General features: G+C 35.4%; 2 protein-coding genes across 4 annotated transcripts in view; one reads left to right on the top strand and one right to left on the bottom strand.

Annotated features, from left to right (window-relative positions):
* LOC145662279 (nitric oxide synthase-interacting protein homolog) overlaps nucleotides 1-1,811 on the bottom strand; it is a 37,339-nt gene extending 35,528 nt beyond the window's left edge. Inside the window, exon 1 of one of the 2 annotated variants that reach the window (XM_081727673.1) lies at nucleotides 1,658-1,811. The gene's annotated coding sequence lies outside the window, so the exon portion shown is untranslated. Of the gene's footprint in view, nucleotides 1-1,642 lie in introns of both variants that reach the window. The other variant, XM_081727674.1, reaches the window with a different exon arrangement.
* A 217-nt stretch (nucleotides 1,812-2,028) lies between these two features.
* The window catches only part of LOC145662280 (glutamine amidotransferase-like class 1 domain-containing protein 1), a 34,952-nt gene continuing 12,649 nt past the window's right edge, over nucleotides 2,029-24,331 (top strand). Inside the window, exons 1-5 of one of the 2 annotated variants that reach the window (XM_081727677.1) lie at nucleotides 2,029-2,212; nucleotides 12,619-12,695; nucleotides 16,684-16,789; nucleotides 17,863-17,970; nucleotides 20,022-20,119. In XM_081727677.1, coding sequence (XP_081583803.1) covers nucleotides 2,158-2,212; nucleotides 12,619-12,695; nucleotides 16,684-16,789; nucleotides 17,863-17,970; nucleotides 20,022-20,119 — 444 coding nt within the window. In that variant the 5' untranslated portion in view covers nucleotides 2,029-2,157. Of the gene's footprint in view, nucleotides 2,213-2,527; nucleotides 2,682-12,618; nucleotides 12,696-16,683; nucleotides 16,790-17,862; nucleotides 17,971-20,021; nucleotides 20,120-24,331 lie in introns of those variants that run through there. The other variant, XM_081727675.1, reaches the window with a different exon arrangement.

Raw genomic sequence — 24,331 nt, 5'->3', positions numbered from 1 at the left:
GTAAGATCGGGTTAACTTAGAGTTAGGGAAGTTTGGACCCAGTTTGTTAAAATTAACAGTGTAATTTCTCGTTTCTGAGTAAGGATACTAACTGGAGTGTCTCTGTACACCTTCTGCCATGTTCAGAAATCAAATACTCGTTAACTTCCCACAACATAACCATGCGGTGACCTTGCGCGAAATAGTACCATCCGCTTCCAAATAGTTTCATGTTATATCCGCTTATAAAGACAAATAAACACAACTTCCGCTCTCCTTACATATTATCAAGAACACAAACGAGCAAATCATCTATTTCTTCCCGGGAAATTTTCTAAACTTTGGTAAAAACGGACGACCAACTTTGGAATTAACCCGAAATGGCGGCCCCAAGATAGAAAATTTACGGAGATATAAACAGGATCAGACGAAATGACAGCAAGAGAGTACAAAAAAGGCAATAACGGTCATCAGTGTAAAGTGATTAATTAGGAAGAAAAAACAAATTCTGGACTATATGAGTTCGCGGATTGATATAATATTAGGTAAACAAGCAATAGAGCATAATATGACAGTATTTTAAACCCACTATCTTGCTGTAATGGAAATACAGAAATGTAGAGCAGAAACTAATAGGAGAGGAGCTCAATCTAAGCCAGGGATGCAAATAACCACTCGCCCGTGCCGATGATCCACTCGACCCAGGCGAGTATTGAATATCATACCGAAGGTAAGTAAATGATTTCTATTGCGCGATGTGTGCTAGTAGCTTTTCCCTTGGGCGAGTAAAATTTTGTTGCTTATTTGCATCCCTGATCTAAACTAAATCTATTGAAACGAGGCAAAATTTTGAATGCTATCCCATTTCATGTGTGCGAGGGGGAGGGGGGCGAAAATTTGTAAAATCCACGGAAATATGTCACTCGATTTCTAATAAGATTGCACATGTAATTAAAATATATCGGGATCTACAGTCCATGTTCCGTTAAGGGGGTCCAAAAATAACCTAACCTAATATAACGTTATATTATGTAATCAAACGAAAATCAATGGAAAGAAGTGTAGAAATTGCAAATTTCGTGTGGAAGGTCCAGGCTTATGCAAATTGACTTCAGGAGGTCTTAGTATGAAATAGTGTGGACGTATGGCATAAAATCAATAGTGCATAAAACACGACCCAACTTGCGCCAGGTGGCCACTAAAAAGCACGAATGGCCTGCGCAGCAGAAGGGCCTGAGCAGTAGCGCAGCAGAAGGGCCTGAGCAATAGCGAGGACATGCATCCGTAGGGAGCAGACGCATCAGAGACGGTGGGTAGACCTATACTCATGAACGAGAATAATGGAAAAACACTATATATTTGAAATAGATGCTTTGTGTGATGCTTGTACGATCACTTTGTAAACACTTCGCTTCATCATGTATTTCATATGAACTGCTATATGGTATAGAGCACACTTTCTATTTCGTATTTTTACCATAGTATAGGTTAGTTTTGGACCTCCTTAACGGAACATGGACAAGCTCAACCAGACCTGAAAATGTGCCAAATGTGTTGGAATTTGGTGGAACCGTCTGCTCGAGTAATGCATAAATTATTTGCTATTTCACCAAAGAAAGCACATACAACTAATAATGTAAAAATATATAATGCAAATAATTACCAGTTCAATATTTACCTTTTCCTTCTACAAAATCAACAAACAATACAGCATCTACCACAGAGAAAAACAAATGCCTGTCACCCTCTACTTTTAATGATCATGATATACTATGCTGGTTAATGCACTTTTACTGATGTAGCTAGTAACTGATTCGTTCGATAATATAGTAAAAGAAATATAATAATCCGCACGTATTACTCTGTTTATTACGTTTTTTCTGGTATGTTACTTAAAGTTATTTCAGTAATTTAACATATACATTTTTAAACATATCTTATGGAAATTTCATAGTTGCTATATATAAAAAAAAAAAAAATGACTCAAGAACGAATTGTGCTTTATCACTGGAATTGGATCCGGAGTTCTAATAATTTCTTTGACATAACATAGTAACAAATGAAGAGCATAAGGCAATAATTGTTGTAGATACCATGGTTGATGTTGAAGTGTGGTTGAGATATTGAATTTATAAATTTATAACTAACCAAAAGAAATAATATTGCCAATAAAAAGTAATGGCTAGTGGTGGTAGGCAGAGTTGCTTAATTGTTCTACCGTCATGCAAAGAAGGTAATATAGTTTCATTTTCTTAAGTGAGGGGATCTTAAATCCGATTTTGATTAATTTAGTATTTACAGTGCCATTTATTTCATTTTTGTTTTAGAGGCGAGATTAAAGCAACAGTTCACTTTATCAGATAATACAATACGCATTTTGCCATTGCTCCTACAGTAATAAAGTTTAGTGATTGATTAAAAAGTTCATTCATTCATTTATTTGCCTGTTTCATTAGCTTACAAAACACGAGAAATTCTCATGTTAGCATTACAGTTGTCAAAAGAAAGGGGGGGGGGGGGAACGTATCAAGTAGCAGAGATATACATCATATCACAGAAAATAAACAAAATGATTTTCTCTGTGATCATATTGTACTTATACATCTTTGTAAAATACAAAATCATATATATCAAGTATATAAATATGAACATGTACATCGTAATTATTTCACCTTTATATCACACCAGGCATGTACTCACGAGTAAGTATTTCTTACCAACTCTTCATTTAGTAAATCATTTAGATATTCCTTAATAGTATAATAGCATTTTACAGCAAGTAGGTTAAATAGCTTCTTACGAAAAACGGAAACATTAGACATATTCTTCACGTACGTAGGGAGTTTATTATATAACCAGACACAATTTATATACACGGTTTTACTTATATTAGCATATTTTCGATGCATCACAAACAGGGTTTCCCAAGTTGGCCCAGCCCGAAAAAAAAACATTTTTTTTCGGGTTGGACCCACCTGAAAAGACCCACTTTAAAACCCACCTGGGTTTTTGAGCTTTTTGATAGTATATTATTGGTTACAAAGTATATTATTGGTTACAACTAAGGTGGTCACATTGAAAGTTACTGTTAACAGATTTTGAACCGTTCTTGGGCGAATTAGATGCTTTCACGTTAAGGTATACAACAAGCATTCAACATAAAACCTTTATAAAGTTCTGAATGCACTAAATAAAATTTAAAAAAAAGCTTGAGTTAATTGTACAAAAATTAATGTATGGATTATGCTTATAGCCTTTTTGAAGTAAAATATGGAATTTTGTAGCTATTTTAGTTTCCGTGAATTCTGTGCTTCCTGACTCCGCGACGTCGAGGGATGTTATCCCTCATACGTCTGACGGGTTTAAGAACATACGTGCCGGTACTATCAGTAAATATGTAAATACATTAGTAAAATTATTAGTATTATTTCTTATCTTTGGTGCTACAAGTATTATTCAGTAAAATTTGGTTTTCGAACAACAACAGTTTAGTTCGATCATTTTTGCTATTCTTCAAATAAGCATTCTCTAGAATCAGCACCAGCAATAGCGTAAAAATTCTTGTCAAATTTAAGAAGCTTAATGCTCGGGAATTCCGAAGACTACGTAACGCGTACTAGTTCAAGTGCTGAATTCAAATTTCCATACTAGTGGAAGTTTCGATGTATAGTAATGAAAGCTACATTTTCGGGAAAAACCCGCTGTGAAAGTGCTCGGGCAATTCCCGTAACTCACAAAGCATCGGAAGTGAATACTTGAACAATAAAACTATTTATTTTACGCTGGAAGATATTAAATTTCATATAAGACATTTTGAAAACATTTATTTTATAATACTTGAACTCTATCTTTGTTTTAAATTAACACTACTTGAAACTGTACTCTCTACACATCGCATCATTCACATGAGCATGAATCTACTTGTCATTCCTCACAACATCTGTACATGTCCCTTACTAACACAAATAAAAGACGTCTTGATAATCGGCAAGGAGTACCATAAAGGGGAGATTGTTTCGATTATTTTTTAAATATCTCGCACAGTTTGCAAGATTAAACCTACTTCCGGTTGGAGTTTCATGTATGATCAATGTTTTCTTCTTACATGCAGTATGTAATAAGCAAATACATTACAGACACAATTAATTATAATGTAAGTAGAGATGCAAAAAAGCCGGCTTTTTTGAATCGATGTTTTTTCGCACATAAAAAGCCGGCTTTTTGGGGGGAGAAACGAGAATTTTGGCTTTTTTCATTTTCATGATTTTTCTATTTGAATAGCTTTCTTATAGTATTCTCTAAAGTTAAATAAGATTTCATGAGCTAAATACCATATTTCGCTCTGGAATTCACCATCATGATGGATGCAGCACATGTTTTATGAATTAAAGTAAACATAAAGTACGTAGTATTTGAGGGCAACTGTAGAAGATATTTAGCTTTGTTTTAACTTTTGAGTTATCGACATTTTTTTCTTTTCTACATCATTTCTTTTTAGTCATCCGTGTTTCATTTCCTAGAGATTAGTAGGCCTACTGTAGCTTCTAAACATAAGTTAAACTTTTGTTTTTCAATATATCCGTCAGAGCGTATGTTTGTCAGTATATCTGTCAAAGCGTACTTCCACATTTTTGTTATACTGTAGCTGTGCAGTGGTTTAGCAATAATCTTCCGGATACAACCTTGAATATAGTTTTATAGAAATAATCAGTAGCAGGTTCAGAAAAGTATTTTGGGAGGAGCTTAATGCTTGGTTTTTCTAAAATTTCATAATTTTTATTTGAGGAGAGCTTGAAGTTTGAGTAAAGGCATAACAAATATTTCGATTGTTTTAGAAATTCCGTAATTTCAGGGCAGAGGCTTCAATCTGTAAGACATCTCCACCCTAATCCCCTTCGCAAATCCGTCACTGCTGGTAATTAGTAATAACAACGATTTAAAAACTATAAAGGAAGTCGGCCAGGATTTACAGTACACGCGCTATCTCTATATTCACAGATGGAATTAAGAAATTTTTTTGTCAAAATGGTCCAATTCGGGGTTGAATCCCAGACTTCCCGATAGAAGTGGAAAAACTAACCACTGACTCATGGTTGTTGTGCTGTTGTGCTTAACTTAAATATATATTCTCTCTCTATAGCTTATGGAATCCGAAGTTTCAATGCCGCGTTCACAAAAGCTCTCCACTGACTTCTGTCCTTAGCCAACTGGATCCAGTTTTTACTTTGTATTCCTGTTTCTGCGAGATCCATCTTAATATTGTCCTCCCCTAGGTTTTCCTAATGGACGTTTTCCGATTGGACTTCCACTTAAAACTTTGAAAGCGTTCCTACCTTCTTCCATTCTGACTGCATGACCTGCCCACCTGAGCCTCCTAGACTTCATGACCGTAACGATGTTTAGTAAACCATATAAATTATGCAGTTCTTCGTTATGAAGTTTCCCCCATTCCCGTTCCTCTTGGGTCCGAATATTCGTCTCAGGATTTTATTTTCAAATACTTTCAGTCTGCGTTCTTCCCTCATCGCAAGCGACCATGTTTCACAACCATACAGAACAACAGGTATGATTATCGTTTTATATATTTTAAGCTTTAAATTCCTCGACAGAATTCGCGATGATAAAATATAACACGAATTTCCTGACTTCAGTTGACATTTAATTTCTTAGTGGATATGATTTTAGTCTGGTAATATTGATCCTAGATATTTGAAAGAATCCACTTTGTCGAAAGTATATTTTGATATTTTAACGCATCCACAATTTGCCGTATTACGATCCCGGTGAACTTCCATGTATTTAGTTTTCTCTGCATTTACTTCTAAACCAATGTCACTGCAAGTGTTTAGTAAGGCCTATGCATTTCTTTGCATTGCTCTCCTATCATCTCCTGTTAAATTTACATCATAAGCATACGCCATAACCTGGTGAATACCATTCAGCTCTAGGGCCTGGTTGCTATCCTTAATTTTCCTTATAGCGTACTCCGGAACAATGCTGAATAATAATGACGATAACCATCTCCTTGTCTCAGACCATTCTCGACGTTGAAGCTCATGGACAAGAATTTTTCTACTCGGACTTTAGCCTGGGATTCATTTAAACACATTTTAATTAATCTAACTAGCTTTTTCGTTATTCCTAATTCTGTAAGAATCGTACAATACTTCCCTCCTATCCGAGTCGTAAGCCTTTTTAAAATCAATAAACAGCTGATGTACTGGGTAATATATTCCCATTTCTTTTCGAGTATTTATCGAATAGTAAATATCTGGTCGATAGTTGATCAATTTCCCTAAATCCACACTGATAATCTCCAATAATTTCATCTGCGTATGGAATCAATTTTGTTATTATAATTTTAAGAGAAATGCTTCTCTACTTATTACAGTAAGTTTTGTCGCCTTTCTTGTGAATTGAAACAGTGATTGATTCTTTCCACTCTTCTTAAATGTATTCCATAGTTAAAAAAAAAAAAGTTGAGTTCCTGCCGTTAAAAATTCAGAAATCTTCAGGACTGGGTAAACCGTGATGGTGATTATAAGCCTAGGAAACCACACGATCAGATGAACGGTCCATTACGCATATGATCTATGAACAGAAAATTCGGTACTTGCCCGATTCTAAACAAGCTTAAGGAACAGTCAGTGCATTATAGGATTCGGAATATTACCGATTTTGCAGACCCGAACCACCTGATAGGTGGTAACAGATTATTAGGTATGTGATCAATGAATGAAAAATTTGTTCGAAATGTCCATACAATGTATATGACATTGAAAGTTAAAACTTAAAAGTTTCAAGAATGTGCAGAACCACCCGAAACCAAGTTCTTGATGTGCAAACTTTAAGATTATCATATAAATGCATTTCTCTCATGATTTGTTTTGTTTCAAAAAGAGGGTGTGTGATATTTTGAAGTAAAAATACTACATACAATTTTGCTAGTTATTTGTGTATAGTTTTTAAAAAAATAAAAGTATTTACTTTTGTGTATAAGAGAAAATTATTACATCTATTGGTTAATCCTTAGGAATTCATAATGTAAATATGTTAAGAATTTTAAAAACATCTTTTCGAAATTCATGGTTTATTTTAGGTTTTATATTATTACTTACATCAACCACTAATTAAATGAGATTTTGTGCTGTAGAGAAGCGAAACAAAGTCTGCTTTATCAATTTAAAGCAAAATTTTAAGAAAAGCCCAAAATTTCCCAAGCTAAAAAGCGAAACAGAAAAAAAACGAGGTTTTTTTTTTTCAAAACAGCCGGTTTTTTCCGAGTTCTTGCATCTCTAAATGTGAGTGAGTGAGTGATATGTGACGAAGTGGGCAAAACACTTCAAACAATAAAGATTCACCTTAGCCTGGAGAAATGGTTATCCGTTTTTCATTATCATTTGGCCATAAAACAAACGCCCAAGAGATATACAACCCCTGTATACAACTTTGTTGTGTTGGAATGTATAACTCAGGATATGATGCTTACTTTTTTAAAAATTTTAACACTTCCAGTGTACCCCTATAAAAATATAATAATAAAGAAATAACTGCCACTTAGGATAACTCGATCTATATTTGTTCGTTATCTGCCTGTACTACACACACTATAGGGTACAACTTTCGGTCTTTTAAGTTTAAATTTTCAGGGTACAAGCACGAGACACTCTAAATATTCTGTATAGATTTCGGCGGCATACCATCGTAAAATTTCGAAATGGCGTCCATTTTTTTTTCTTTCTTTCTTTCTTCAAAATAGCAGGTATCCACGCTACAAAGCTCAACTTTCAACCTTTCAAGTCGAAATTTTCAGAGTAGAAGTACGAGACACTCTAAATTAGCTGTGTATATTTTGGCGGCGATCCAACGTAAAATTTCAAAATGGCGGTAATTTTTCAAAGTAGCGGGTATCCACGCTACAGAGTGGAATTTTCGGATATTTAAGTTGAAATTTTAAGGGTAGAAGCACGAAACTTTCTAAGTTTGCTGTACAGATTTTCTTGACGGTCCAATGCAAAATGGGACCGCATTGGCTCAGTGGTAGAGCGTTAACCTCTGGTGCTTGGGGTCGTGGGTTCAAACCCTGCTCCCGCCAAGTGAACTTTGTGGTGGACAAACACCTGTGCGTGGGTTTTCTCGGGGTTCTCCCGTTTCCTCCCACTTTCTTCATTCCACCATTTCATTCATCTCTCATCGTCACCGTCTCCTTTAGCCTAACCGGCACAACCGTGGGACGTGAAACTTAAAAATTTCATTTCATTTTCATTTTCCAATGCAAAATTTCGAAATGGTGGCCATTTTTCAAAACAAGTGATTAGAAAATTGTTGCAAGTTGTGACAATGACATTCTTGAAATATAAATCACATTTTAACACTTTTACCCCAAAGACATTGAAATATTTCGGATAAAAAACAAGTAAACCCGAAAAACCCATAAGGGCCCAGGTGTTTTTTTTTTTTAGAAAAACCTGGGTTTTTTCAAACCCTGATCACAAAAATGTCACTACATTATCTTGTATTATGGCTATTTTTGTTAAAGAGATGCCTGTTTTTTACAATAAAAAGAATAGATTTATAAATGTATAGCTGGGAAGTGTTAAAATTTTTGCTTCTACGGAAACCTTTTTACATGTCGATTTTGTAAGTAATCCAAAAATGATTCTAATTGCTTTCTTTTGCAATCGAAAAGTACCTAAACTATTTTCAGCAGTTCCCCAGTGTATTATGCCGAAGCTAATTAATGAATTAAACTTTACGTAGTAATAGCTAAGAAGTGCTTCTCTCGACACAGTACCTTGAAGTTTGTATAAGGCAAAACACACGCTACTTAGCTTCTTGTTTAAAGTGAAGATATGAGCGGACCATGAAAGAACGTCACTTATGATTAGACCTAAAACTTTGTCGTACAAGAATATTGGAGTAAGTGAGAAGATACTTTTATTCTAGGTGATATACGCGGTTTCCCTGGAAAATGAAAGTGTAACAGAATTGATTTATCATGATTTATAATTAATCTGTTCGCTGTAAAAATTTGTCCGTGAAAATAGCAGATTTTTTCTCAACTTCTTCTATTGATTTTCCTGATATAATCATGCTGATGTCATCAGCATGTAGAATACATTTTGCAGGATACATATTTTCTAACATGTCATTTATATATATCAAAAAGAGAATAGGACCCAAAATGGAACCTTGAGGAACACCTCTAATTACAGCTGATAAAGACGAACAAGTTGTTTGAAACCCATCTGCAATTAATTTTGATATTTGTACTGCTTGTTGTCTACCGGATAAATAAGAGAGAAACCAGTTGTGAGCTACACCTCTCATATCATAAGCATACAACTTACTTAAAAGAATAGCATAATCAATTGTATCGAAAGCTTTGGATAAGTCAATGAAAAGGCCAACAACATACTGTTATTTTAATTCAAGAGCTATATTGGGCATGCAATCAAACAAGGCAGTTTCAATACTTTTTTTATTTTGGAAGCCATGTTGTGATGGTGATAGTAAGTTACATGACTTCAAAAAATTGCAGAGTCTTGACTTCATCACTTATTCAAAAGTTTTTGAAAACGTGGAGAGAATGGAGACTGGACGATAATTTCTTATATCGTACATATTGCCCTTTTTATGGAGAGGAGTTACTTTTGCCACTTTTAACATTGATGGAAAATATCGTTTCAAGTGGTAGGTTTAGTAAATAACAGAGATGATCTACAATCAAAGAAAAGTAAGATTTAATAACAGTCACCGGAACTTCATCAAAATCTGAAAATCACGAATTTGATATCCTACTCAATATTTTCCATAATTCCTCTACTGTCGCTGGAATTAAACAGAAAGTATGTGAGCGTATTGAAATATTCGTCGAATCATCACGACTCGCTTGTGTAGTGTTAGGTAATGGCACACTATCTAGAAAATAATAATTATTGAAGACATCTGCAATCCGTTTAGTTTTTTGGCCTCGGTGGCTCAGTGGTAGAGCGTTCACCTCTGGTGCATGGGGTTCCGGGTTCAAACCCTGATTCCGCCAAGTGAACTTTGTGGTGGTCAAACACCGTGTGCGTGAGTTTCCTCGGGATTCTCCCGTTTCCTCCCACTCTCTTCATTCCACCATTTCATTCATTTCTCATAATCACCGCCTCCTTTAGCCTCACCGGCATAACCGTGGGACGTAAAACTCAGAGATTTCATTTAATTTCATTTCTGTGTAGGATTTTTAATAAATTCATCGCCAACTTTAACATACAGATGTGTTCAAATTAGACTCACGCTCGGAAAATCAAAATGCAAAGTTGATGTTGCAGTCCTAATTTCGGAGTTCTAGATCATGTTATTTAATGGCTAAACCACCGACATAGGATCATCCTTCATCTGTTTACTGTACAGTTGAAGTGGTGATATCACCGTTGAACAGCAGATGGCATTAGTGGAGGGGAGGGAGTTTTGAAAGTGGTATTTCAGTTGTAGACAGCTATTGTGGTTTCTATCAAAAAGTTACAAACTGAAGTATTGTGGTTGCAGTCCTAAGCAGTTACGACATTCAAAGCGTTCAGCAGTTCGAATGGGCCAGTTTAAAGTGATCGTGACGTGTTTTGTGTATTAATATTTTATTCTGTGAAGTCCTGTAATCGCAGCACAATGGGAAAAGTCAGAGACCTTACTCCGCGTAAAGTGGAAACACTTCTGGCGGAAGGAAGATATACAAAACAAATTGCTAGTAGAGTTGGGATAGAATAAAAATCTGTGAGTAAAATCTCCGTTGCAATGAGGTAAAAGTAAATGTATCAGCAAAATAGGGTGTGGAAGTGTGGGTGAAAACCAAACCTATCACTAAGAGGTATCAGAAAATTAAAAAGATTGGCTCTGGGAAATACAAGCACAACTTCTAGAGACTTAATCATAAAAATGGCTGAGTATGGTGTAGATATTTCGCCTGAAAATATTCGAAGGATTTTTTGTGCTGAAGGAATAAAACACTCAGGCCAAGATAGCAAAGTTATTCCAATCATGTCAAAGAACCGCCTCGAATGGGAACGAGGCTTAGAACATTGAACTGCTGATGATTGGAGAATAGCGTGTTTCAGTGATGAATCATGTATCTTTGTGTCTGATGAATGTTCACAACATGTGCGACGTTGACCTGCGAAGGAATTCAAGTTGGAATGCCTCCAACAAACCGTGAAGCATCCTATTTCAGTCATGGTCGGGGTATGTCTGTCTGTCTTTGGGCCTGGAAAACTGTATATAAAAGAGGGAACAATCAAGCATGATGCACATTTCATCTTTGTGCATGATGAAGCCCCATGTCACCGGGGCAAAACTATAACACAATTCTTCGAGAACAACAAAATTAGTGTTCTTCCGTGGCCGGACAATAGTTTTCGTATAAATCCGATTGAAAAGCCTTAGAGCTTCATAAAGGAAAAGCTAAAGAAGAAGCATATTACGACGAAGCACCAATTGATCGAGGTGATCAGCAATTTGTGGTATTATGATGCTGAATTGAAGTCAGAATGTGCTAAGCTCATACATAGTATGCCACAAAGGATAAAAGACTTAATAAAGAATAACGGATTTCATACGAAATATTAATCTTTGTGTGAGAGATCGTTTTCTTGTAAGTTTCCCATTTCATTTTTTGTTTCGAATTCAGATACGCACACTGTATAGTATTTAAATTTGAATATCACGTACGCATTTGTTTTATTGATATTGAAAAGCATGTGTCATGACCACAAGAAAATAGAACAGAGTTAGAGAGCAGTAATTTGGACCAAGTTCAAACACGTTTGCTGATGTAATATTGTAAGAACAGTAAAATATTGAGAAACTGAATGTTGAGTCTAATAATTTGAACACGTCTGTACTCAAAATCGCTCTTTTTCTTGGTTATTCCAACATTTAAGATTTTCCACATAGTTTTAGCTTTATTAGTAGATTTGAGCACAGTGGAACTATTAGATAGTAATTTAGCTGTTTTAATTACTTTTCTGTATGTCTTCCTCTACTTAAAAATATAATTGCGAACCCTGTTAGGAAGTGATGTATTTATTTTGAGTAATCTATTATATCTAAAGATTTAAAGTTTCCCAAGTAATGTATTTTAATACCATCGTACAGAAAACTTATAGGTGAAATTATTCATAGGAATTGAATATACAGGGTGGATCATTTATCATACATCCTAGTAACTTTTAAACTAATATATACAAAATGCTGAAATTTTGTACCATGCAAATATCGAGAGGCAGACATGACGTACTCTGCAATACAATCAGATTAACAATGTTGCCAACCCAACATAAAGTTATATTGTTTGTCTGACACAGCGTTAATTTATTACATATTTTAAATGTAGGTGCTGGTCAAGTTTGCCACACCACATTTTGCAAAATTTACAGGTAAAATTCAACACTGCATGGAAAGAAATGTTTATAAGGAACAAAGTTTCTGCAGCAGGCAGAATTAAATAGGAAGTAATAGAGCTATATTTTATGTTTACAAGTGTAGGGTTACTAATAACGTAATATGTGTGTGTATGTGTATGTCATATGTAGAAATGCATTAGTAGGGACTACAAAATATGTATATGGAAATCTTAAAAGATTTCTCTTATTTATTTCACAGGTGTTTCTGCACAGTCTTTCATTCAGTGCTTTACTCTAACGCACTCAGCGTTTACGGTCCAACTTTCCACACCAGGTGTGAGTACTTAAATAAGCTTTCAGGTTTTTCATTATGCAATTTGTAGTTTTACTTGTTTCTTTTCTATGTGACCGAATAAGATAATCTTGTATTTGGCAAAAGTTAAAAATAAATAAATAAATAAATAAATAAAAAAAAACAGGAATACATTTTTCCTACTTTTTTTTAATTTTGTATTTTAAATAATGATATTACTTGTCTAAAAATTATCTGTGATGGTCACAAGAGTCAATTTGTTTAGTTAATTCATATATGTTTAGTGTTCGAGAAATCAGCGTAAACGTCATCATACGCTGATGAGTTTTAATATTATTTTCAGTATCACTTGTCGAACTTGACATTTATTATGTGATTTCAGTTGTGTGTGTTCGGGTCTAAAGTATAAGCTAACCAAAAAGAGTAAATTTGTATTTAGAAGATAGAAATGAAATGTGTTTACCTTGGTGACTTTAATTCGGTGGAAGTAATTACGTGCGCAAGCTACAACACTCTCCTTGCAGAATATTGTTCTTAAATGAAATATAGGTCTTTGGAGGTCCTGTAATACGTACAACAAAAACGAAACAAGATGGCGACAAACTGTTTTCTGCAGGTAGTTCAGCGTCTCAAGAGAACGTATCACCACCTGTAACACTACTGAAACCGGAAGTGGTTGAAATTTACTAATACTTCCGGTTTCAATACTGATTTCCGTAGAGTAAAACCAGTAAAGATATCGAGAATCGTTTCTTGCAATCGATTCTCCGTTCGAAGAATAGGTCCCATCTCCACCGTTAACCCTCTGTTCAAACCGGAAGTGGTAGAAATCGACCCATTTCCAGTTTTAACGTTGATCGCATATAATGAAAACGGTAATAAATTGCGACAAACGGATTTTAGCTATTGATTCAGTGTCTCAAAAGAACATATCACCAACCACAACATTCACCAAAACCGGAAGTGGTTGGAATTTATTAGCCTGAGTGCTTTTGGTTTTAGTACTACTTTCCATAGAGCAGAAACGGTAAAAGATATCGATAATCGGTTTTTCGCAGTCTATTCAGGGTCCCAAGGAAAGGTTCCATGTTCTAGTGTAACCCTCTATTCAAACCAGAAATGGTGGAGATCAATTATTTTCGGTTTCCACGTTTATCGCCATACAACAAAAACGGTACCATAATGACAAGATTTTTTCTTTCTTTTTTGTTTAATCGGTTCAGCGTCTCAAGACAACATACCATCACTACCTGTGCATGCTACCAAAACTTAACCCACAAACGCCCAAGACCAGTTTTATTCGTTAGCAACTGCCTGAACAATACCGTGTTACATCGAAAACCTGAGAAGAAAACTGAACTAAATTCGTACAAGAGAACGGGTAGTGTGCCTGAAGTGGAACAACGGGGGTTTGGCTAACTGAATGATATAGCCCATGTAATGTAGTGAAAAATAAAGTGGGTCACTGGTGGTACAAGGAGCGTTTGTGGGTTAAAATGGTTGAAATTTACTAGCACTTTCTGTTTCAATACGATTTCCATAGAGCGAAAACGGTAAAAGATATGGAGAAGCGTTTTCTGTAATTGATTCAGCGTCTCAAGGATAGTTTCCATGCCTCCGTTAACCCTATTGAAAACGGAAGTAATAGAAATTAATAATTTCTGCTTTCAAAGTTTATCACCATACAACAATGCCAGTAACAAACAGCGACAAGCAGGTTTTTTTTTTTTTTTTTTTTTTTTTCATCAATTTAGCGTCTCAAAAGTGCATATCATCACCACTTGCAATACTACACCGAAACCGAAACCGAAAATGTATTGAAAGTTACTTCCGGTTTCAATACTGATTCCCATAGAACAAAAACAGTGAGAGATACAATGAAGCTGTTGTTTTCAATCGATTCTGCGTCTCAAGAATAGGTCCCATCTCTTCCATTAACACTATATTCAGACTGAAAATAGTTTAAATTAACAATTTCCAATTTCAACGTTTATCGTCAAAGAAAAAAAATAAACGGTAATAGATAGCAACAAGCAGCTTCCAAATATCTATTCAGTATGTCAAGAGAACGTACCATAACCATCGTCAACACACTAAAAAAACCAGAAGTAGTTGGACTTCACTAATACTTCCAGTTTCAGTTCTTATTTCTATAGAACAAAAACGGTAAGGGTTATAAAAAAAATTGTTTTTGGTACAGATTCAGTTCCCCAAGAATGATCGTTGTCTCTACTCTTATCTATCTGTTGAAACCGGAAGTGGTGAAGATCTACGATTTTTCGGTTATAACACTGATCGTGTAGTGGATAAAAACTTATAAGAATTAGCCATAAGCAGTTTTCTCGTATGGATTCAGTACGAAGAATATGTTTCACTTCTGATTTTATTCTTTTTATTGCAGCCGAAAGTGATGGACATCAATTATCACATTCGGTATTAATGTTAATTCCATAGAGCAAAAGCAGTAAGAGATAGCAAGTAATGGCATTTTGATATGGATTCAGCGTTCGAGAAACAAGTTCTTTCTTTGATCTTTTTCCTTCATTACAGCTAGCAGTGACAGAAGCACTACTAAAATTTGAGTATTGAATTCGCATAGTTTGGAAGCCTACCGTAGTTTCACACCGTGAAATGAAACTCATTTTTTTCTTCTTATTATTATTATTTTAGTATAACTTCTCACGATTATGTACCGAGGTAAAGGAAAACTGAGATGATAATAAATGAAATAATGGGATGAAGAAAGTGGGAGGAAACAGGGGAAGCCTCGCACTGAGTCACTGCTCTTCTCTCTCTCCCCACCCCACCCATTCTATGTTTACGTTAATCATCTCTCATCGCTGTAAATTCATAACGTTCTGAAGCACTAACCTGTTTCAAATATTTTTATCCAAACGTTTATAACAATAAAATTGCCTATGTTTCGGACGCCGATCTGTGAACCATCAGAATGAGATAACAGCGCCTTCTTAGATCACTCTATTGTGAAAAGACAGATTCTTGTTGCAAATCAAAATAGAATAAACATTTTTGAGAATATTGTAGGTCACGTAGGTTCTGCATCAAATCTAACATTAGTGCACAGAGGTGATCACTCCTGACAAGTACTTTGGCACACTCCCCTCCCCCCCCCCAAAAAAAATAAAAGTAGTGGAGGAGATTGAGTTGGTTGTACCAAGACTAATCTTTAGTCAATTTTGGAACTGTTTTTTCGGTCTGAAAGCATCATTATGACATATAATTAAAATTCAGTTGTATAATTTTCAGTGAAAAATTGTCCCCTTTCACCCTCCCCCCCCCAAAAAAAAAAACCTCATGTCGCACCCTATATTGCAATCGATACTTCTTGCCCCCTTCTGACGGCTCGCTGCTGCACACGTTGGGCTCAATGCTGTGTTACAAGCGTTTGTGTCAGGTATGAAGCACAAAATTATTCACTGCAAGTAAATCTCATTTTTATAAAATTAAATGACACAAAAGAGAACTAAAAAGAATGCTTTCAATATCCACCAGGTCCACTACTCGAGTTGACATTCGACTAAAACAATGTACATTTGTTTATATTCAAATTGGCAACGTGCGGAAAGGGTGGAACTATTACTATTACGGAACAAAAGAAACGAGCCACTATAATTGGCTGAACGTGCTGTTGCCATAGAAACAGTTCTTGCCTGATTGTTATACCACGTGCAGGAAGTAAAAACAGAGGAAAGCAACTGTCACAAAGGACAAATTGTATCAAATGGACTGTAAATCCAGCTTATAAGCACCATTGTTAATGCAACAATTCAAATAGACCATGTTTATTTGTGTAACAAACCAATAGGAAATTATGATGGTCATTGCGACCTAAGCTAAATTCAAACCTATCGACTTCCTTATTGTTGCAGTTATATGTAGCAGGATATTATGCAGTTTTTATACAGACTTTTTTATATATAGCCGCTTCTCTATATCTGTATATCAGTGATTAATCTTTTTGAACTATAACCAACTTTTGTTTCCCTACAGGGTAAGTCTCCAGAATTTATTAATCAAGACGAGCAAAGCAGGAGATGGTTGAATGACTTTCGAACGAAGCCTTTTGCAGTTCCTCTCAGCTTAGAAATCATAGACCGTAAGTTAAAAACTAAAAGGGTGATTTCACATCCTCATTCTTCAGATTTCTTTCTAGTAAAATACTAGAGTAAAGGAGTTTGGTTAACTGAAATACAAGGCACGTTCAGAGAGTAGTACCTGTGAAATACATATCTTGGTCTGTTTTACATACACGTGACATTGAGACACGTACCGGGAAACAGGTTTTTGTATATCCTCGTCATGCTACAACGAGATTGTATATATGTTCGGTAACTTACTTCCATTTTCTTGTAGTTATTTTGGGCAACGGCGCTTAAAAGTGCACAATTTGTTGATAAGAAGACGAAGAAAAATGTAGAATATATGTTGATTATATATAGATAATCATGTAATGTCAATTGTTGAAAAGGAGATAGGTATTTGTCTGAGGTATTTGTCTGTTGTTGCTATGGTAACAGAATAATTTATTCCTGAAATAAGAAGAATAAAAGTTAGTTGCTTCAAACATTAAATGTGCTTGAATTTTAAGATATTTAATAAATACAGGTAACAATTTAGTGATTCGAACAGTAGGCTAGTAAGTGTAACAAGTCAAAAATATAAATCTAATAACGTTGTAATGCATATGTTATTGATAGTCCTTTGAGTGCAGTTACCGTTAGCAGGAACTATGTTCGTCAGTAAAGCACGCTATAACAGAGTTTTTTTTAATGTTTATCGTGATGTACGAGATGGTAGAATCCGCAGAATTTCAACTATAAAGAGTTACAAAATATAATTTTTCGATGTTGGAATGTACCAAGTGAATACTTGAAATGTTAAAAATGTGTTCCGTGCATTCTGCCTCCAATGATACAGAGACGGATATTCAACGGGATGGTTTTTAGCCTCTATTAGAGTCCTTCCCGTGTTTTGTCCACTTTCTTATTCACTGCAAACAGATGTTGCTTTGTTAATAAAATTATTTTGTTTGTAATTCTGTATTCAGTAGTAGTTTGGAAATAGCAGCCTTCCTTTTGTACAGATACATTAGATACTACTAAGCAATTCTTATACAATGTTTAGTTCATAAATAAAGTAAAGCTTCTTACCTTTTTTTTTTTTTTTCAGCTAATAGATATTCGTGTTTGCTTATACCACATGCACCAGGTGCAGCAGTAGATTTGATAAGTAGTAAGGATTTGGGACAAATATTGTATCAGTTTATCAAAGAGAAAAGTAAGTAATGCAGTATTAATTTACATATTTGTCACCTTTCTGAGATTTTGTATATGACTGAGAATTTTTACTTGTTTAATTATGAAAGACGAAGAATAGGAGTTTCTCAGAAGAGGCAGCACTTACATATCACTAATCAGCTGAGTACGAAAAGCACAGAAAAAAAAACTGTTTGCTGAACTGGCAATCCGATCTTTCGTTTGCCGGGTGAACACTCTAATATCAGAGCTTTCAGTGAAACGATTAGTTTTACTATTTAAATAATTTAAATAAACAACGTTGCCTTTCATCCTTTCTTCTTTATAAACGAAGTTTACATTGTTTTTATTAAATAGAAAAACTTTGTTAACTTTTTGAACTATGAAAATTTACACAGTAGTTAGCTAAGAATATGTATGATATGAGGGGTGTCCAATAAGTTATCTACCTAGAATGGAAGGAATGCAGGTAGGCTCACCTGGTCATCACTGCTTTTCGATGTAGTCCCCATGGAGGTCTATGCACCTTCGCCACTTTGTGGTCAGCGAAGAAATCCCAGAAAAAAAAATAGTCTTTGTTATGGCTTGCAAACCACTGGGAAAGAGCCTGGTGGACCTTGTTGTCCGGCGAAAAACGTTGTCCCCGTAGGTGTTTCTCATCAGGTCTCGAAAGAGGAAATAGTCACTAGGGACCATGTCTGGGCTGTAGGGAGGATGGTTCAACGCTTGGAAACCGCAGCCAGGAATTTGTCCTGGTCCTTTTCGAAGAAGCCCAACAAATTTTTGGACAGCTTCATCCGGCACTGCTTCTGTGCAGGCGGGAGCGTTCTAGGGATCCAACGAGCATAGACCTTTGACATGCCTAAGCTGTCATGCAGAAGTGTCAGGATGGATCCTTTGGATATGCCACATGCTGCTGCAATCTCGGCGATCTTCATACCGCGATCCTGCAGGAGTATGTCGTCAACTTTGCAGCACATATCCGTCGTGTGTTCATCCACGGATTTCCCGGAGCGGGGATCGTCCTCAATGGACTCCTGTCCCCATTTGAATTGCTTTGACCGGTGTTTAACCTGGAATTCTGACGATGCTGCATCCGGTACACTTTCACGAGTCGCTCCTGGATCTCCTTTGTTCTCTTCCCTTCACAAACTTGATAACCAAGCGCTGCTCCAACTTCTACAAATCCATTGTTCGCGGCGTCACACAAATATTCGCTACGTGCCATAACACAAACTCTCTGCTCAAGGCCACTGCGTGGCTCCGACTGACCTAATATTGTGCAACGGGGTTCTCCACGCGCCTTTATGCTCCGTCCCTCCCTTTTTGTCTAGGTAGATAACTTGTTGGACGCCCCTCGCTATTAATAAGAATAAAATAAATTCGTATTGGGATAAACTTTTCAAAATACTCGTAGTATTTAGAAAGTACATAGTAATCTACAATTTTAAGGAAAACTAAATTGCTTTAAAATATTCATGTGTTTGCCTTTTAAAGTATTTATTTATTTATCCAACCAACCATCCATCCCATCCATCCATCCAATCCATCCTTCCATCCCATCCCATCCCATCCATCCACTCATCCTTCCATCCCATCCATCCATTCATCCATCCTTCCATCCATCCATCCATCCTTCCATCCATCCCATCCATCCATCCATCCATCCTTCCATTCCATTCATCCATCCCATCCAACCAATTAATCCATCCTTCCATCCTATCTATCCATCCATTCATCCTCACTCACTCACTCACTTACTTACATACTTTAAATTCGTCGTAATTCCTGAAAATTCCTTATAAGTTCAAGTTTTCGGCATTACCCTGGAGGCAAGTGTACGCGTTAACACTTGACGTGTAACAAGTACCAATTGGCAACGTGTGTACCCGTGTGAGTCCGTTTCTTTTAAATCCGTTGATGTTTTTATTACTTTTTATCCTCTGTAAACAAAATTCCAGGGAAGAGCTGAAAATTTGGGTCAGATAATTTCAGAAATCATGATATTAAGTAAATCAGATAACTTCATTTTACTTATATGTTAAACGAGACCATATTATTTCATCTTTGTAGAGCTTGTATGTGCTATTGGAATGGGTGTTGCTGGTCTGTTAAGTGCCCGAGAAGATAAAAACTCCGCTTGGAGTTTTAAATCCTACTGTTTGACTGGGGTAAGAATTTTGATCATATCACAATATTTATACAGATAAGACTGGAAAAGTTCACACTAGATTATAATTAATTAATAAACTGACGTATTGTACCCTATGATAGAAGATTTAATTATTTCCTCTGTCTTCAAAATTAATTATTAAAACTACAAACACGAATACTTTTTTTACAAGTTCCATATTATTATTACAATAAAGAAGCTTATAGTACAGAGTTTCAGATACGTTGTGAGAAACACAAGGTCTCAGAGACCCATAAGTCAATTTTGTGTTATATTTACTTTGAAATGTCTTTAAGTTTTTTTTATATACCTCGGATATGAAAGTATAAAATAGAACAACCAAATAAACTTAAGCTTTCACGAGCAACCAGGGTGCTAACATTGTGTTTTAAAATTTACCACTGGGTCTCAAAGACCCATGTTTCGGTTAAAGTGTTAATCAATATTCCGATGACGGTTTCGCTCTTCCCTCTGGTCTACTGGCTACTGTACGCGGCTTTTTTGCGCGAGGTTCCGGATTCGATTCCTGATGGAAGAGAATTTAATTTTGAACACACTACAGTGGTTCAGATTCCGCCTAAATTGTAGATCAATGTCTCAGATAGCCTTTGTGCTGAAAGGGATGTTTAATTCCACTTCAACCAACTGATGACGGTTTCAGTGAAAGCTGCCGTCTTCTTCAAATCAATGAACTTTCGTGTTTGTAGTTGCTGTGCCTCTCTTCTACATCCATTGCATACTTTTACTCCTATTCTGTTTGAAAATTTCTGTACAATTTGTTTATTTTGATGTCGGTGTAAATCCTGCATATTATCGATTGCTGTTAGGTTCTTAATTACTTATATAGAGTGTTTCCGATTCATAATGTTACATTTTGTATTCTTTTGTGACTATATATATATATATATATATATATATATATATATATATATATATATATATACCGGGTGCGTCATTTATAATGTCAAATCTTAATGACGGAGAAACCAAAAGAGAGAGAGAGGCGAAACTTTGCTGAGAATTTTGCGCTGTAGTAGTTGGTAACGCTGTCAGCTTTTACAAAATTCCGAATATCTCGGTAAGTACTTGTCTTATCGACTTCAAATAAACGTGGGAATGCTTCTTATGTCATACCAAATTGTCCTATAAATTTTAAACCTTAATGTACTTATGGCCTTTTTCGAGTTATTGCACCATATCCAAACTCGACTTTTGTGTTTTCTGTTATGTCAACACTGTTTAACGGACCGATCTAAACTTGATGTCAGTTTAATCCGTTCTGGCCAATATTTAAATTACTGTGCAAAACCAATGTACCTCACTCCCTGTGTGTGCAAAAGGCGTTTAAATGTGACACATATTTAACGTTATTTCTCGAGAAGTTTGCAACACTGACCTGTGGGTGGCATATTTTTAGTCTTCCTTTTTAGTGTTGAATTCAATTATGAAATACAATTTAGGTCGTTCCATTTAAAAAATCATAACTTTATATTGGGTTGGCAACATTGTTCATCCGGTGATGTCAAATAATACGTCTACCAATGTGCCCCTTTGTATAGTTGCTTCGTGCAAAGTTTCGCTTCTCTCTCTCGTTTGGTTTCTCCGTCATCAAGGTTTGATATTATAAATGACGCACCCGGTGTATATATATATATATATACGAAAATTTTGATTGTAAATTTTCTGTAACCTAAGCTTGCTAATAAAGTTGCGGTACTATTGTTTTTCTCAATTCCCTTTTCCCAAATTCAACCCGAGCTTGTTAGTCCTAATAAAATACGATTGTATATTTACCTATCGAGGTGGTTGGATGCATACTTACTATTAGAGAAAATTGATTTTACTTTCTATCCAGGCCTTAAGAACTATTAATAGTATACTCTTTAAGGACATCTCTAGGCCTTTTTTCAATGCATCTTCTACTACTACACCCTCACTAAAACATAATTTTAGGTTCCGTTCATCTGTAAAATCTCGTGCTCCAGTATACAATTTTTGTAAAGAGAAAAAAATTCAGTTCAAATCACATATTATGAAAATTATTTTGATGATGTAAATCACATGGAAATTAATTATAATCAAGAAGTGTGTTTCATATCTGGAAGTAGGTATTCTCCTCTGAAGGCGATAAATATCAGTCAAAAAGTAGGACGCATTGCCACTAACAATGATAATGGATATTATTGTGTGAATTTATGAGGATAAACCCAAACAGTGACCCTTGTCCATTTGTTTCAGAAGGGATTTCCAAAACAGAAAAACAACTTGAAACCTACTGGCGTTGCTGTTCAGTGAAATACGTTTTATACAGCAGTTCTTTATGCACATGGAGAATAATGTTTATATATATATATATATATATATATATATATATATATATATATATATATATATATATATATATATATATATATATATATGTATATGTATAATAACCATAAGAATTTTACATCTTTAATTGTGTGTTGTAACATATTTAAGAGTTTTAAAAATCCAGAGACTACTGCATCATCTTTTGCATTCCTGACACGTTTTCCTTAATCCTGATTTCTTGTGCTCGTAGTCATGCCAATGTATAATTTGTCGCATTCACAATTGACCTGATATATTCCAGAATTGTTAACGAAACAGCTCCTATAAGAAATAAGCTTCCTTATTGAATTACAATATGTGTGAGTTGCCAACTCGTTATTTTTAGTCACTTGACCATGGTCCTTGTTCGGATGATAAGATGATTATAATTTAATTTTTTTTTCTTTTTTTTTTTTTTTTTAAAAATCCCACGATGGAAGGAAAGGGAAAAAAAGTCATTCTTGAAAATTCCGTATTTATTCTAATAATTTTTCATGTTTAGTTTATTACCGGAGAAGGGATAGAGACGATCCGAAGATTGAGGATTTTGAAAATAATAATAATATGGAATTTGAGTTTCAGACTTATTCAAGACGGTTTACACTGCTGAATTGGGCTGAAGGGGTATCCATTTCTTTCATGCTTGTACATTAAAAATACTCGTATGCCTAATTATATACATAGTTTAACTGGTTCCGGAGCAGTATAAGAGTTCTGGATTATCTTATTCAATATGTTTTTCTCCATAACAGTAAACATGTTAAGAAATGTAACGCAAGGAAGAGTTCGTATGCAAGCCTTTTATGATTTTACAGAGCTCAGCCAAATAAGGTGGCCAAGTTGAGCATCTCAAAATGTGCAGAAAGACACATGTCGCTATCATATGTTTTATGTTTTGTTTAGTGTCCATCATTATTCAGGATTATCACTCTATACTGGATTTTCACTGCAGCGAACATTTTGATTTCAGAGTAACAGTCCACGTTTTCTGATATTTATGTTTGCACATATACAGGGTGTTTCAAAACAACACCGACAACGTTTGGAAGGTGATTCCTGACACCAAGATAAAAGGCGAAAAGTATAAACCAACCTGGGTGCACAAATGCTTCCTTTCGGAGTTATAGGCTGCCAAAAACATGAAAAAAGAACTTTAAAAGTCCATAGCTCCAATACTGTGGAACCTACCATAGTCGGGTCCAGACTGGTATGTGCCCTATTCAAATATCCATGTTTCAAAATCCTGCCAACTTCCGCAACAATTTTTATAGAGATAGTTGGTGAGTACTTCAAATTATATGCCCGTAGCCAAACTCCCTCAATAAAAATTGTTGCGTCTCTACCACAGGATTCTGAAGCGTGTATTTTTGAATAGCGCACATATAACTTCCTAAGTGAAGTCTTGACTCGACCTCTGTAGGTCCCATAGTATTAGAGCTATGGACTTTTAAAGTTGAATTTGTCATGTTTTCGGCAGCCTATAACTCCGAAAGGAAGCATTTATGCACCCAGGTTGGTCTAAACTTCTTGTCTTGTCTTGGTGTCAGGAATCACCTCCCAAACGTTGTCAGTATTGTTTTAAAACGCCCTGCATATTTGTTTTATGGTGGATATTCTAATGCATCTAGGAATATGTGGACTTCCTGGGCACCCTGTATGGATGTATAGGCTATGTAAAGCCTATTATGTTTACTTTATCTATTCCTCAACACGAGCCTATTCTAATGCTATCGTAATTATTCTCATCGGCCACCTTTATGGATGTATTACTTGTAACTTAAGTTAATGGTGATAACTTGTGACTCTCGGTCTCAAAGCTACTACATCAACTTTGTATGTCAACTGGATGCTTAACATT

The sequence above is a fragment of the Thermobia domestica genome, chromosome 10, assembly GCF_964235325.1.
Source record: "Thermobia domestica chromosome 10, izTheDome1.hap1.1, whole genome shotgun sequence".
Lineage (NCBI taxonomy): Eukaryota > Metazoa > Arthropoda > Insecta > Zygentoma > Lepismatidae > Thermobia > Thermobia domestica.
This window is presented reverse-complemented; position numbering and strand designations above follow the sequence as displayed.